The following is a 15,148-nucleotide window of genomic DNA, read 5'->3' as shown; positions in this document are numbered from 1 at the left end:
GCATTTTATTTTGATTATTTTTTGTAATATTCATGTTCAACAGAAATACCATTTTAACTGATCCAAACTTTTTTGAAAATGTAAAACAAATTAACTGCATTTTCTTTCCCTTCTCTTTTATCAACAGTGAAAAAAAAAACCCACAAAAAAATGTGTTTACATACATACTTAAATACATACAATGTCAAATAAAGATGCTCCTGCTAAATCACCTTCTCTTTCCCCAAAAAATCCATTATTGAGCACATATGGAGCTCTAAAGAACATTCAAGCACTCCTAGTCTAGGAAGCCCTGACCACATCACAAACATTTGCTTGTGGACAAAAGCATACTTAAGTATTTACAAAAAAGAAAAAGGAGATGCTGATCACTGCCCGTATAGTGATCTCCTGTGTTTTTTTGATAGTGATGTCTCAGTCTACCCTTAATTACTGTTGCATTGCTTTATTAAAAACATTGAAGTTAAATTATTTGGGGGAACAAAAACTTTTGTTCATCAGGGAGGTAGGTTTTTTCAGCAAACAAAAGTCCTTTGCAGTTTGTTGGTTTTTTTTTTTCTTTTTTAATTGAAATGCTGTGGGTAGCACAGTAAAGATTATACCATTAATTGTATTTATATGTATTGGCATGTATACACATACTCACCACTATATCCTATTTACAGACAGGAAATTTTGAAGTAATTAATAGGAAAAATATGGGCATCTTTTGCAGGTGGAAAGTAAATGTACTTACAGAAGCTCTAAGGAAATTATCGTTGTGCTAAAACAGTGCTATGACTGTTGAAAAAAATCGAGTCGATGTGATAACTCTATAAATAGACAAAGTATTCTTACAAAATTCAGGACAGTATATATCACTGCATTCTTATTCTGCCTCATTTAATACTCACAGACAGGCTGTAAGAAGGTTCCAGTATCACTGGCACTGACATCTTCCCTTGAAGATTCAATTTTGTTAAGTAAAAAATCTTTTCTCCCACAACCCTCTCTTTTTTCATGCGACGTACGCTGTACAGTCTAAAGCGAACTGCATAATTCCCAATCATCTCAGACTCAACGTGATTAAATTTGAATGTCTCTGTGAAGACAGGGCACGGTCCCCGCTGGATGCTGGTTTTTGCTCTCTGCTTCTTTATAGGGAGAAGAACTAGGTGTACTTGCCACGAGCTCCCACCTGTCCTGCTGTATGTGGGAATGTCTGTGACAGCTGTCACTGTCACCAAAAGCTTCTGTTCCTGTGAGTCATAGTCAAAAGTCACATCCAGCGTGCCATATTTAGCTACTGGCTCAGGATCAAAAGGTTTAGGAAGCTGTGAAGATGATCCTCGAGCTGACATATCCTGAAGAAGAAGAAAAAAGATTTTTTATTTATTTATTGTATTCTATTATTAAATCTAGCATGGAAATAATATGGCTTTCTCTATGCAATATGAAGAGACTATGATCTTTTTGTTCATTTCATAAACAAGGTAATTAAACACCAAAAGCCTGAGGAGATGGCTGACTAGCAGCCAAGAAGAAATTGAAAGACTTCACCTGGCCAATACCACCCAAAAGCCAGGTGCCAATCAGACAGAGCTCAGATTAAGTTAGGCTGCATTTATGATTTCTTCTGTGCCCACTTATTGAAATGTATATACTTTTGTTATGAGATAGAACTAGCTTATTTCAGTGCAAGTATACACACATTTTAAAGGTAACGTATCACAGTACTTCAAGAGCTGGCTAGTGACTGAGGGCACGGTGAGACACCAGCAAATACAGGAATTATTACACCTACTTGCACATGCAGCTCTTGTTGCAGCCCACGAGGGTTCTGTGAATGTGCCAAAAATTGTCATGGCTTTATTAACGTATTACTGGAACCGTGCAAGATGCATCTGTTTTGAACACACCTTCTGAACCTTCTGTAAAAAGCATCAGTCCTAAAACTGTGCTTGAAAAAATTTTAAGATTACTTATTGTCACTTCAAATTTTAAACAAAATATTGATCCCTTATAATGTTATAACAGCTAGTTTGACAGTAATACTGAAACGCAAAATATTTACAAGCACAGGTCAACCTACTCTTCATAGAAGTTACTCCATATGTAAACCAAATGTATTTCCTGTGTATTTTCATATTATCAAAGATACGCCTGCTCATGTAAATGAATGCCACAACAAAGCCTTTTGGATTAAAAAACATTATGTTCTTATTTTAAACTGGCTACATAGCTATGGGAATTCATTCCTCCAAAAACTTCATTCTTCAAGTTGTTGAGTGGCTATAAAAAAAGTTGGCAGTATTCTCAGTTCTTATTGAGTAGGCTTACATTAATGACTGGTGTGACACAGAACGGGAAGAACTCGGATTAGTTTTGCTGCAATCTGTTAGGGTTTGAGCACCGTATGTACACACTATGCCTTTACCACAGTGAAGTTCATACGGATTGTGGTCCTGGTTGATCATCAGGTACATGCAGACAGCTAACTACTGAAGAACCTTGCAGCTGTGCCTTCCAGATGTTGCACCAACACCCCAGGTATGCAACATCAACTTACCAAGAGGTCTACTAAGACAGAAACAACTGTTGGCACATCAGGACTGAGCCCTAATATGCACTTCAAAACTGCAGGTAGAGACAAGAGGCAAATTTGTACCAACCAGAAGAGCCTCTTCTGCACGTGACATCACTAATGTAGGCTTACCCATAGATGTCAGTGCAGTAACTGGCTGTTAAAGACATTTCAAGAAATATGTGTCAGAAAAGATGATTTCTTCATAGTAAAAATGAATAGATATCATTACAGTTTTTTGTTCATCAGGGAGGTAGGGCTTTTTCAGCAAACAAAAATAATTTGCAGTTTGGTTTTAGTTTTTTTCTTTTTCTTTTTTAATTGAAATGCTGCGGGTAGCACAGTAAAGATTATACCATTAATTATATTTATATGTATTGGCATGTATACACATACTCACCACTATATCCCATTTACAGACTGGAAATTTTGAAGTAATTAAAAGGAAAAATATGGGCATCTTTTGCAGGTGGAAAGTAAATGTACTTATAGAAGCTCTAAGGAAATTATCATTGTGCTAAAACAGTGCTATACCAGAAATAAGGAAAATGAAGTGGACCAAATCTCTATACTACCATCAACAATTCATAAAAAATTTTCATAATTTTTTTCATAAAAGATGGTTTTATATCATGGGCTGTTCAGTTTGAAAAGTGTTAACAGATTATTTTTATTTATTTGGGTTGCTTGAAAAATTATGTGGAAGAAAAAGAATTTTGAATACAGCCCTTATAGTGTGATAAAGTTTTCTAACTGGTTTTAAAAATAACTCACTCTTACTGGGAGCATGTTTGAAAGTTAAGATGCCATACAGATAACTATAAAGAACAATCTGAAATCCTATTGTAATATTTTCTGACAAACTTTTTTTTTTTTTTTAAATGAATGGGCTGCAATATTAGTGTTCATGTAACTGTGTATAGATCTTTAGATAAAAAAGCTCTCAAAAGATTGCACCGCATGATGCTTCAGAACACTTAACTGTTTTCATTTACCTCTGGACTAAGGACCGCTGTGCTATCACTTGGTACATCCTCTTCATATCCTTTGTTATGAAAGCTTTCTATTTCGTGTCCCGTGCTTCCCTCACTTGGGCACTTATATGAACATCTCGGACTGTTGCTACACTGGGAAAATTCACATTTACTGTCTCCAACTTCAGAAGGTGTACATGAAAGGTGAGGAGAACCACTGTCATCCTGGTATGGAGGTGGCTGCAGTTCATCTAGCGGAGGTGTTCTTCTCATCCTCTGAATGCAGTTTGCTGAGAATAAGTGAAAATTCTTTATTTACTTTCTGATTATTTACTTTTGAAATCATTCTGTGGAAAATGGTAAGTCTAATTATCTTGACTGAGTATTTAAAAAGCTATGAAAGTCTTTTTTCACTTTACACTTCAAATTAGATTTAACAAATACTACTGAAAAATATTTGTTAAAAAATGGAAATGAATGATCTCTCAGATGAAAGAGATTTGGATAAAAGCAAAGTATATAGTCTCAATGGATTGTGTAAACCATATATAAACAAATAGAGCACAAATATGATGTGACAAAAATTCTAGGCTGGAATTTCAGGGATGCTTACCTTGCAAAAACCATTGGATATCTTAAGCCAGATGCTGTGCAGGTGGAATGTAGACCAAATAAGGAAGCAAAATGCACTCCCTAAAGCCACGATACCAAACTTCTGATTACCTCCCATGCAGTTGCTCACTGATATTAAATTATTAAACTCTGAAGACAAATACAGGCAGACACAAGTGCCTTTTCACACAAGTGAACTCTGCTCACTGGTAAATTTAACAAGTGAAGCAGTGTCTCAGACTCTTTATTAGTTTTTAAGGATAGCTAAAGGGTACATTATCTGGTGTCTAGAAGTTAGACACTAGATCCAGTCACTAAAGACAGTGGGAAAAGTATCATGAGCAATCTTGTGCTTGGGATGAATACTTGATGCTGACCATCTTTGCTTCTCACACTAGATAGATAGATAGAAATGTGGTTACATATCTCTTCTGAAAATAAACCTGATGCATTGATGTAGAAAGTTAAATCAAAATAATTACATTTCAGTTTTTGATCTCCTATTTTACTACACAGTATTACACAGATGACGAACTGGAAAAAGACGGCAAGGTGTGCAGTAGCTGAAATGAAAGGAATACCAAGGACAGGTAAAAATCTGTATCACATTTTGTTCACGTCTTCTGTAGAAGTTTTAATGAAAGATTTCAATGCCACTCACACACAGAATTAACTTATAGACAAAAATTTCAAAGCAACAATGTTTTCTGGTGTCAGACATCCCACTTCCACTCACAGAAAAATCCACCAAACAAGGAAGTTAATGAAAGTATTAACATATAGAACAATATAAGCTTTGATTTTGGATTCATGTAAGAAAGAAACTGATCATCTTTCCCACATGACAATGGTGATACATTATAGCTCATAAACAAATTTTCGTATACAGGATTGCCCTACCTATGTCCTAAATTCTCACCAAGTACAGCAACCTTTTAAGTGCTTCAGAGGTAACTGCCAGTTGTTCAACATATCACATACACCGAGTATGCAAAGTTACCCTTTACGGAACAAGGCTGAAAACACAATGATGTCACTCTCTTGGGAAACAAACAGTCTTCGCAAAAGGTCCCTTTTGTTCTCCTTTCCTCTAGAAGTCTGGGCTGTAACTGACTGTGGCATGCTGGAACATTTCATAGCATCTGGGACATGATGTAAGCCCAAACCACTGTGGCTTCAGTGCACACTGTCCATGGGATGCAAACCCAGACACATTGGCTAGAAGGGAGCCAACTGTGCACGGCAGGTCCCCAAAGCTGGGCAACTGAAGGACTGAGACCTGACAGCCCATTGTGGGGCATATCTACTGCACAAATAAATACAGGCCTCCAAGATGTGTGGGGAATGCAGGACTCTTCTTTATTTCACTGGGCCCCTAATGGGACACCTCTTAGCTTTAGCTAAGGCAAATGAGTAATTAACACACTCCTACCAGATGATGCCATTGGCAGGAACTCTCTCTTCCCTGATCAAGCCATCAGAGCCAGCCTAGCATTCAGAAAGACTCCAAATTATTGTTACAGTGCTCCTGCAAAAGGTCCTTTGCTGTTAGTTAGGCCAGTGCCACCAACTCTTGAAACTCCAGCCCCACAGGGCTGGAAAGGAAAACAGAGGAGGCAGGGAATCCTGTACTAGAGGTGTAGCCATCAGTCTAGCAGATACACATAAAAACTTAGAAACGAAACAGAGTTAAGCCAGACACTCACAATCTTCAAATCACCATGCAGGAACAGTGAGAAAAGTTCATTTGCAAAACATAGAGATATGGGAAAGCACTTTTATTTTTTATTTTAAATTTGATAACTTGTGTCCATGGAACTAGACAGACATAATTTTAGAATCTACACTGATATTTTAATTGTAATAATAATAACCACCCTTTGACTCTCTATACCATGAAAACAGGACTTCCTTTTCATAATCTATGTAATTAAATAATCTACCAGATTTAGAGCAACAACATTTCTGCTCATTGTTGCCAAAAGGCGACAAACAGCCTTAAATGAGACAATAACCACCATGTAGCTCTGACTTAATGTCTTTCTTTTCACTTGTAGTCAAGTCTGCAAAGACTTTTTAACTCCCAGCTTTTCCACAATCTAATGAAATGAAAGCATGTCTGGGTAACTATCAACACCATTATTGTCTTACATGAGTAAATAAATGACTGTGACTCACTTTTTTCACTTTGATGAACTCCATTATATGTCCCTACGGGAAAACTGCACAGGCTGTGTGACAGAACAGGTACTTTTAAATGTAGGCGGGGAAGAAGTGAAGAAAAAAAAAATTCTTATTAACAATTTTGTGACTCAAAATATCTTAGAAAAAGCTGAAACACTGGGGCAGGTTTTAACTATTTATTTTTGAAAGTTTAGTTTACCAAACAAAAATAACATGTAAATTCTTAAAACAAATATCTGGGTTTAAAAAGTTGAGGACATCTCTGTCTAAACAGGTGTGAATTGTTTTTGAACAAAAGGTTTCTCTACATAAAAGTTACACAGAAGTAACAACTAACTTCAACGATCAACCTGTCATCAAAATGTATCAAAGTTTAAAATGAAACCCACTGCTAATGCATGCTGGCCTATCACCGATTGCTTTGGAGAAAAACATTTGGAGCTGAAAGGAAAGCATGTTCTGAAGTGTTTGCATATTTACATGTAAAACCACTTGTCTATACCATACCCTATACCATGTAAGGTCTAAACTTAGACACAGTTACGCTTGTGCATACTTATATACAATGACAAAACCAAAGAACACCTTCCAAAGACCACTGAATGTGGCTAATAACGTCTGCTAAAGAATTACTCTTAACAACCTAGTGGTTACAGGGAAAATCTGAATTGTTGCACCATTTCTATACAAGTTTCCCAGAAAAATTTCCACTCTCAAGCCAGACAGGAAATAAATTTTGCCAATTCCCCTGATCAAATTAAATTACCATACCAGTTTGGACTAGACAGGGTGAAAAACATCCTAAACCTGGAAAAAAGAAATAATTACAGGGAAACCAAATCAGGTTTAGCCTGAGGTTTTTACCAGCCAGAAAATGCCAGAACAGAGGAAAGACGAATAGAAAAATCCCACATCCAGTTTTCCACCCAAAGTATGTGAAATAACTTTGCATTCTCGTAACATGAGTGAAACCAAGTTGTTTAGCAACAAATATTTAGTAGACTCTAAATTGAGAATACAGCGTATTGCTGTCTATAGGCAGATCTGAATTATCAATCTTTTAAGGCTTAACTGCTTTAATTAAAATTTTCATTCTTCTTTAGAGGGCTGGGAAAAAACCTCACGTAGTGGTAACAGTAAAATCCTTGCTCAACAAAGAAACCGGAACTACAAGTGAAATCCCTGACAAACACAAGCATATTAGCCCTTTTTTTTTTTTTCTTCCCCTGGTACACTCAGAAATTATAACATGTGAACTGTCATTAGCACATTTAAGTCAGAAGTAAGTAAATACCCTCTTTTTAGTACTGTTTTTTAAACAATGAAGGTTAATTTTGTAAATTTTCGAAATCCCTATGCAGGGGTCTGACTGAAAGGCAAGGGCAGATGATACACATTTTGCCATTGCCCCTCCAGGGACTCTCAGCAAAATCTGACACATCAACCCAGGCCAAAATGAGCATCCCTGGAACATGCGATTGATAACTATGAGAAATACATCAATTTTTTCAGTCTTTTTTTTTTTTTTTTTTTCCCTGAGTGGAAGCACAGTTTAAAGATACATGAGCTTACTAAAATAAATGCTTTTTCTTTAGGGTTTCAGTTACTATATGAGCGTTCTGCTTCCAATGCTCCTCATTTCTCCTCTCTGTCCTAGTCCCCTGTGGACCATCCTAGGCTGCACATTTCACCATGAAGCTGGTGATGTTCCTTTCCACGTTCACAATGTTTAGATGTTGCTGTCTTAATTAATTTTCCCAAAGGTTGTCAGCCGCAGCACAAACCTAGCTTTCTTTAACCCGTATTTCCTGTGTAATTCCAGGAACATCCATCTCTTAACATATGGGAAAAGAAACTATCCTTGTGATTTTAAGTCCCCTGTCTCATAAGCAGTAATTAACCACTTTTGCAGCTTGGAGTTTCTCACATATATATTACTTCTTTAAATAATCATACTATTGTGAGAGGCAGCATTACTGCAAAACGTCTTTAGGAATCTGATTTCCAGTTCCTTTAAAACAAATAATCACTACATAAATTCATAATGTTTGCAAGTCATATTTTGTAATTATCAGAATATCTTCATACTCAAACAGTATTTTCTTCCTCTAATATATCTCCACATACACTATGCTTCATAATTATTTTTTTAATCTAACACAAATTTCAAGTTTTCAAGCCTTCAAGGGGTTCTATGTAAATGTTAAGACAATTTAAATAAAACATAAAATGAAATACATGTTTAAAAATTAAAGAAACCTTTCTTATTCTGAATGATTAAATAACCTCAGAGATTTCTGATATGCAGCAGACAGTCCAAATGGAATTTTCATGTTGGAACTTTTCTACCATCCAAAAATATTATGTTGACTGAATTACCCCACATTACAAGTATAAAATATAAACATTAAATATTGAATGAAACCTTGGAGCTCTCCTTCCTTTAAAATTAAAAAGCTTACATACATCTTTGTGTGGAAAAATAACATTATTTGACAATAAAACAAATTATCTTGGCATAATTTCATTCCTTTTTCAAAAGAGTTATGGCAGAAGTCTTGCTTAATGAAAAAAGGAATATAGGAGTGGTGTCGGGTCATTATAGACAATATTAAAAAAAATTACTAACTTTCTTTTTGCATTTGCCACATTTTAGACTTTTACTCACAGTTGAACTATCCTCTACATTAAGCAATTCACCAGTGAACCAGAAAAGTAATCTGTTGGAGGGGTTTTTTTAGTAAAAAATAGTTCCCCTCTGTTTCCTAATATATAGAAAATCCCATACACTATAAGCTTAATCCCAGGCCTGTGGAAATTAAAAGAGCACTGCTGCCGTTTACATCTGATGTCACATGCAGTTCTCAGCACTGCATTTTCCTCACTCTCTAAGGCTAATCCTTCTGGTCATTCACGTAATAAAAAGGCTCTCTTATGGTTTTTCTTAATAAAACTAATTAAAAAATTACTGAATTCTCTTTATGTCCAGTTCTTAAAGCTTCAATTTTCTTCCTCAGGAATGGTCTAAGACCAACTGAAGTTACAGATACGTGCACATTTAATTATTTATGAGTCTGTTTACACCCTGAGCTCACAGAACTACAGCTTGGTTTTGTTTGCTGACAAAATAAATGTGCTCTTTTCTGCACTTATTAGAGCACTTCTGATTTGTAAGAATTTATGGTCTGTTTTACAGAGCAATACAGAAAAGCACTGCACTGGTGAAAAATTCCAAGCTTTCTCTTTCCAAAATTAGCCCAAACTAGAACATTTAAACTACAAATACATTATTAAAGCATTATAGTGAACTAACTGTCAAAGACATTCTTTTGTTCCCTTCCCAAATATTTTGGTCGTCTTTCAATGAAAATTATACATTAGCATTTCTTGAATTCATTTTCTTTCAATTTAAGTATCATTCTCTGATTCCTTATATTTATATTAATCTGAATAGGAAGGAGTTCTGCTACCTGGTTCTGTATTTATACTTTCCAGCTGTTCAAAATGCATCTAAATACTTCTTAAATTTATTGGTTCAAGATTTAACCTCTTATTTATGCAAATATCAAGAAATCAAGCTTTCAGGAACTTAATTTTATTTTTCTTTAACTTTTAAAAGGAGACTTCAAAAAACTGTTCTTTTCTGAGACTACATCCAGCTCTAAAGCTTTTGGGAAGCAGTAATCTTTAAGAAGTGAAATTGTTAAACTATTTGCCTTCCCTTCCATAATTATATTTCCTCAGGTAAAGCATTTGTACTAAGCATGTTCATTCAACTTTCTAGGTACAAAAACTTATTTTCTGTCCCATTTAGATGCTGGTTTCACTTTTACTGGTTTTATAAGCAGTGAACTTTCTTTTACACAAATTTTCAGATCACCATGTTGGCTAACTTCATAAATGAACAGCCCTTCCTCTGTGCATCTGTTCCTGTTCATTTTTTCCAATTTATCAAAATTTTTAGAAAAATACCACTTCCAACAAAACAAGTTAAATGAAGTCAGAATCTTCCTTCCCCCCATTTTCAAATACACTAGAAGTCCCGCTTGCTGAAGGTGACTGACAACCACCTTTAAAATCTTAAAGAGTGCCTTGGTGACAAGGAAATGCCTTTTATCATCTCTGTGAAAATTCACCCAAATTTGGCTATTTCACCAGCATTTACAGAGCTTGACAGAAATTCAGAGCTTAACAGCCAAAAGCTTTGAAAACTCCACCCACTGTAAACCATCTCAGGCCCCTGAGAATCCCCACTTCTCACCACTGCTGCACACCAGCATCCCCTCGTACCTCTGGGCAGCAGCAGCTGGATGTGGGCTTAGAAATTATTTTCTTGTCACTGCTATCCTTCATTAGAGTACAATTTTCACTTTAAATGACGGTTCAAATTCCAGTCCAGCTTAATACTACTACAGCTGCAATATTAAGCACAGGAGCAGAGCAGCAGGATAAAGTGCTGAAAACGTGAAAAAAATCCCACAGAGGTCTAAAATCAATTCCCAGTATTGTAACACACAGCTAATATTCCTGTAATGTTCCTGCTCTCATTCTATTTGGTCTCAAATGAGGAAAGAAAGCATGATTAGAAAGCAAGATTAATGCGTTATGTGTATCATTTTCTGGAACATTTTAATATTTTTGCAGCTCATTTCAGGCATATTCATTTTTTATTTGACATGAAAAAAAAAATACAAAGTTTTCCAAGCAATACAGAAACCCCCTTCAAGATCTCAATAATTATTCATTTGATGATATAAACAAGATCCATTCAGCAGTACATACTGCACTTAAATGTGTTCCTTAGCTATCAGAATTCTATTCTTTTTTCCAAACTTTTATTTTGAATAAGATACAACTACTTCCTTTAGTAAGAACTCTCTTTGCAACTTAAAAAGCAATAACTTCATGGTTTCTTAAAAACAGCTTCACCTTGGTAGCTATATTTTGTAATTAAAAAAAAAAAATGTGTAAAGTTCCCTAGTATTTTAGCTTTCTATTTAGTACTACCCTAACTGGTGAAAATGAACCAGGAAAGATATCTTCATCAAGCACTGCTTCCAGAATAGGAACACAAAGCTTGCTTTGATTCCTTTGCCTTGTTTTCACAGCAGATTTGGGTGCAGTGGATACTCTGTTGGAGTAAGTCACTAACACAGAGCAGCACTACAATGATTCTGCATGAATCATTTCAGCAGGGCATGCATTAAATTTTCTGCCCATCTACTTAAGATATCTGTATGATACAAATCCGGATATCTCATAACTGTTAAAAAGTGAAATATATATTATGGTGAATAATAGTACTATTATAAAAGTAGAAGTTAATGTGTTTGGCATTTTACAGATGGAGAACTAAAGTACAGGTTGAAATAAGAGGTAATAAAGATTGCTGTTAATCTAGCTCAGAAGTGCTCATAATCACAGAAAGCTTCCAATGAAGTGTGGAACTGAAACCAAGTCTTTTAAGACTAGTAACCTAGCCATTTTTTCATGTTTTCTTTGTTTGTTTTGGTTTTGTTTTTATTTCAAGCCTTGTAAATTATTATTAATCTAAAATTCACCTGAATTGTGTACCACCACCAACATGGAAACCTCCAAGCCACTAGCTTCTTAAGACATATACCCCCACAGAATTTTCCATTATCATCAGCTCTGTAGTGGAAGAGAAAACAAAAAATACAATATTAGGGTGGGGAAAAAACTAAAGGGAAGAAAAAAAAAAAAAAAGGCAAAAGGGGAAAGTAGGTGCAATGATTTATGTTGGTAAATAAACAAATGCAAGAAAGGGAGAGAAGTTTAGTAGAATTGTATATAAAAATGAGAAAAAGAGCAAAGAGAAATAAAGAACAGACAAGATGCAAACAGGAATGAAAAATTACAAACAGGTAAAATAAAGCAAAAATGACAGAGGAAGAAAGGTGAAGGAATGGGAAAAATAAAACAACACATGACATGCAAAAAAGTGGTTCAGATCTGAGAAAAAAGCAATGTCAACAGAGCAAAGAGATAAAAGAGAGATCAGTGATGTCTGATGGGTAGGAATATCCATATTTGTAGGTGAAAATCTGCACAACCTAGAGAATACAGCTAGTTACATTCCAGTAGAGGCAAGACATTTCCCAGAATAAAGACTTATTTTTATATTTATGTTTTACATTTATTATTATTATTGCTTTTGAGTGGGGAGACAATGGTAATCACTTATTCAGATCAGGAGATTCCAAAAGACCTTGATTTCTCTTATCTATTCAGGCACTTTTCCCCCTTCTTCCCTTGACACGCTGGCTCATTGACATGCTTTAGTCAAATGGACTGTATTAGATACAGTGTAATAGAGTATTCCTGTAAAAAGTATTCTAGAAAATTCAGATTTTTTTGCTTTTGAAACAGCTTTCATAACTTTACCAAATAAAAAGCAGCTAGAACACCAGAAAAACAAGGATGATCTCAGAGTACCTAACAGGTCAACCATAGAAGACAACTGTCTATATATGCTCAAGAACGCCTCTAAAACCTTTTAGATATTAGCACCTGTAGAAAGCATGCTTAGGAATAATGGCACTAGTACCACTTTTGAGGCCAACTGTCCAGAAAAAGAAAGGCAAAGACGACACTGTGAAATCACAGGAACTGATACACTTCAAAACCAAGGTACTTGTACTTCACACACCCAGTAAGAGGGCTACGACTGCATGGAAAAGGCACAGATTAAGCAGCAGGGAGCGTGTCAGCCTGTTCAACTCACTCCAGCAAGGCCTCAAACAAGTTTCTCCAGGCATAAAGAAACACAATTACTCGAAACTAAATTTCTTGCAGTTCATTGCAGCACTTTTGAGACCTCCCACTGTCACAGATGAGCTGCTTTATTAGGCTTATATGTAATATATGATGTAGCTGTTGCCATGTAATTACAAAACAGGTAATTCTCTGCATTTTGACAGGACTAGATGAATATGAGTCCGGCTGGTAAAGACATTTTCCTTCAGCCATACACCAGTCATAAGCACTATGTAAGCCCATATGAGGATGAGAGAACAGGGGCCATGCTGCAGGTTGCATACAGAGGGCTTAAAGTCTATAGAATGATGCTTCAGCCTTCAACAAACAGTACTGGTCTTCCGTGTCATCACCCAAAGAAACAACAGCGCTGAGCAATCAAGGATCAGAGTGTTGCATATCATTCTCAACCCATTTAACTTCCCAAAATGCTAACTGGAAAATTGTGTTATGAATATAGTGTTATACCTACCATATTAAACTTACTAGCTGCTGTGACAGAGTAAAAACATACATATCCATTAAAATTTGTTTCTCAAAGTTCTTTCTTATACGAACAAAAATTTATATACCTAATTTGAAATTACTGTTTGATGCTGCTTGTTGAATAAGAGGCTTAAAGGTGGTGCACAGCAGTTAATTAGTAATCAAAGTCTGACAGCTACAGCTGCAAAATGTTTGTATGATAATTTCAAAATTGAAAATGATTTATTTCACTCTACATGAAATTAGTGTACACTCATTAGAAAGTCAGTGATTATCTTGAAAAGTACTACTGAAACATTTCAGTAGCTTTGCTGCAACATCAGAAGGTATAAAACATATTTGTCCAGACCTATAACCATCCCACCCTTTCTCATAATTTGGTGTCAGCAAAGTTTTAAGATTCTATTATTACAACTGAAAACATACTCAGCACAATGACGTTTAACATGGTTCATAACCAGAATGACATTTTTTTCAAATCTCAGCATTAAGAGTTTAAACTACTTTATTAACAAACCACTTTAATAAGCTATATATAAAACCAGTATGTAACTGATACATGCACACATTGCAACAAACAAAATTCTGATTAAATATAAGGAAAAAACTTTGAAAATAGAGTGGCTATAGACTAGAATAGGTTACCCAGAGAGGCTGTGCAATCAACAGCATTGAAGGTTTTAAAAGCTCTCCTGGCTAGGGCCCTGAGCAACTAAGTCTGACTTTGAAGTTAGCTCTCTTTCAACCAGGCGATCAGACTAGATGACCTCCACAGGTCCTTTTCAACCAGTTATTCACTGATTCTACAACATATACTAAAAATCTCAATTCAATACTCTAACATTCAAGGATGGGGAGCATCTCAAATACAGGCATCGGAAATATCTATAAAGCTCCTTCTATAATACAGCAGTTTAACAATTCATAGGCAAGTATGGCTTCGCTGTGTATGCTAGATACCTTGCTGCATCCTGTATTAAATACATATACCTACCAGCATAGTACTTTCATTCCTAAAAAACAAAAAGCCAATAAAAAAAACAAAACCCAAAGCCACCACCACCAAAAAACCCCCAACCCAACCCCAAAGAAACAAATAATACAAGGAGCAAAAGAGGTTCAGAATACTTTGTTAACTGGTGGTGTTCTACTTGCAGCTGACTACATTTAGACAATGTAGTATCACTGAAATTTTTACTTGGATAAAATGAACATGCCAAGGTACAGACTTTTAAGTTAAAAATATCCTAATAATAGTTTACACACACATATATATCAGAACACATCTATACACACACACCCCCCACAGCCACGTATCAGTAACAGTTTAAGGTTTATGAAATATTAAATACAATGAAGATTACACTGAGGAAGTAATACCCATTATGAAATGCTGATGTTAGACTGCAAATATTGACCTTTATGATTTGCCATGTGAAAAAGCCTTAATTTGCTTGGTTTTCAAACTTTTAACAATAAATATGATAGCTTAGATGGTAGAACGAAAAGAAAACCAAAACCAAAACATTTGCTATCACTTTGCATTAACATT

The 15,148-nt window shown here is 35.5% G+C and overlaps 1 protein-coding gene across 5 annotated transcripts in view; it reads right to left on the bottom strand.

Annotated features, from left to right (window-relative positions):
* The window catches only part of SYT14 (synaptotagmin 14), a 94,116-nt gene that overhangs the window by 29,167 nt on the left and 49,801 nt on the right, over positions 1 to 15,148 (bottom strand). For all 5 annotated transcript variants that reach the window (XM_055726113.1, XM_055726114.1, XM_055726115.1 and 2 more), the window contains 2 exons: positions 3,559 to 3,827; positions 894 to 1,343 (listed from right to left, as the gene is read on the bottom strand). In XM_055726113.1, the coding sequence (XP_055582088.1) occupies positions 894 to 1,343; positions 3,559 to 3,827 (719 nt within the window). The remainder of the gene's footprint in view (positions 1 to 893; positions 1,344 to 3,558; positions 3,828 to 15,148) is intronic.

Source organism: Falco cherrug, chromosome 13, assembly GCF_023634085.1.
Source record: "Falco cherrug isolate bFalChe1 chromosome 13, bFalChe1.pri, whole genome shotgun sequence".
Taxonomy (NCBI): domain Eukaryota; kingdom Metazoa; phylum Chordata; class Aves; order Falconiformes; family Falconidae; genus Falco; species Falco cherrug.
This window is presented reverse-complemented; position numbering and strand designations above follow the sequence as displayed.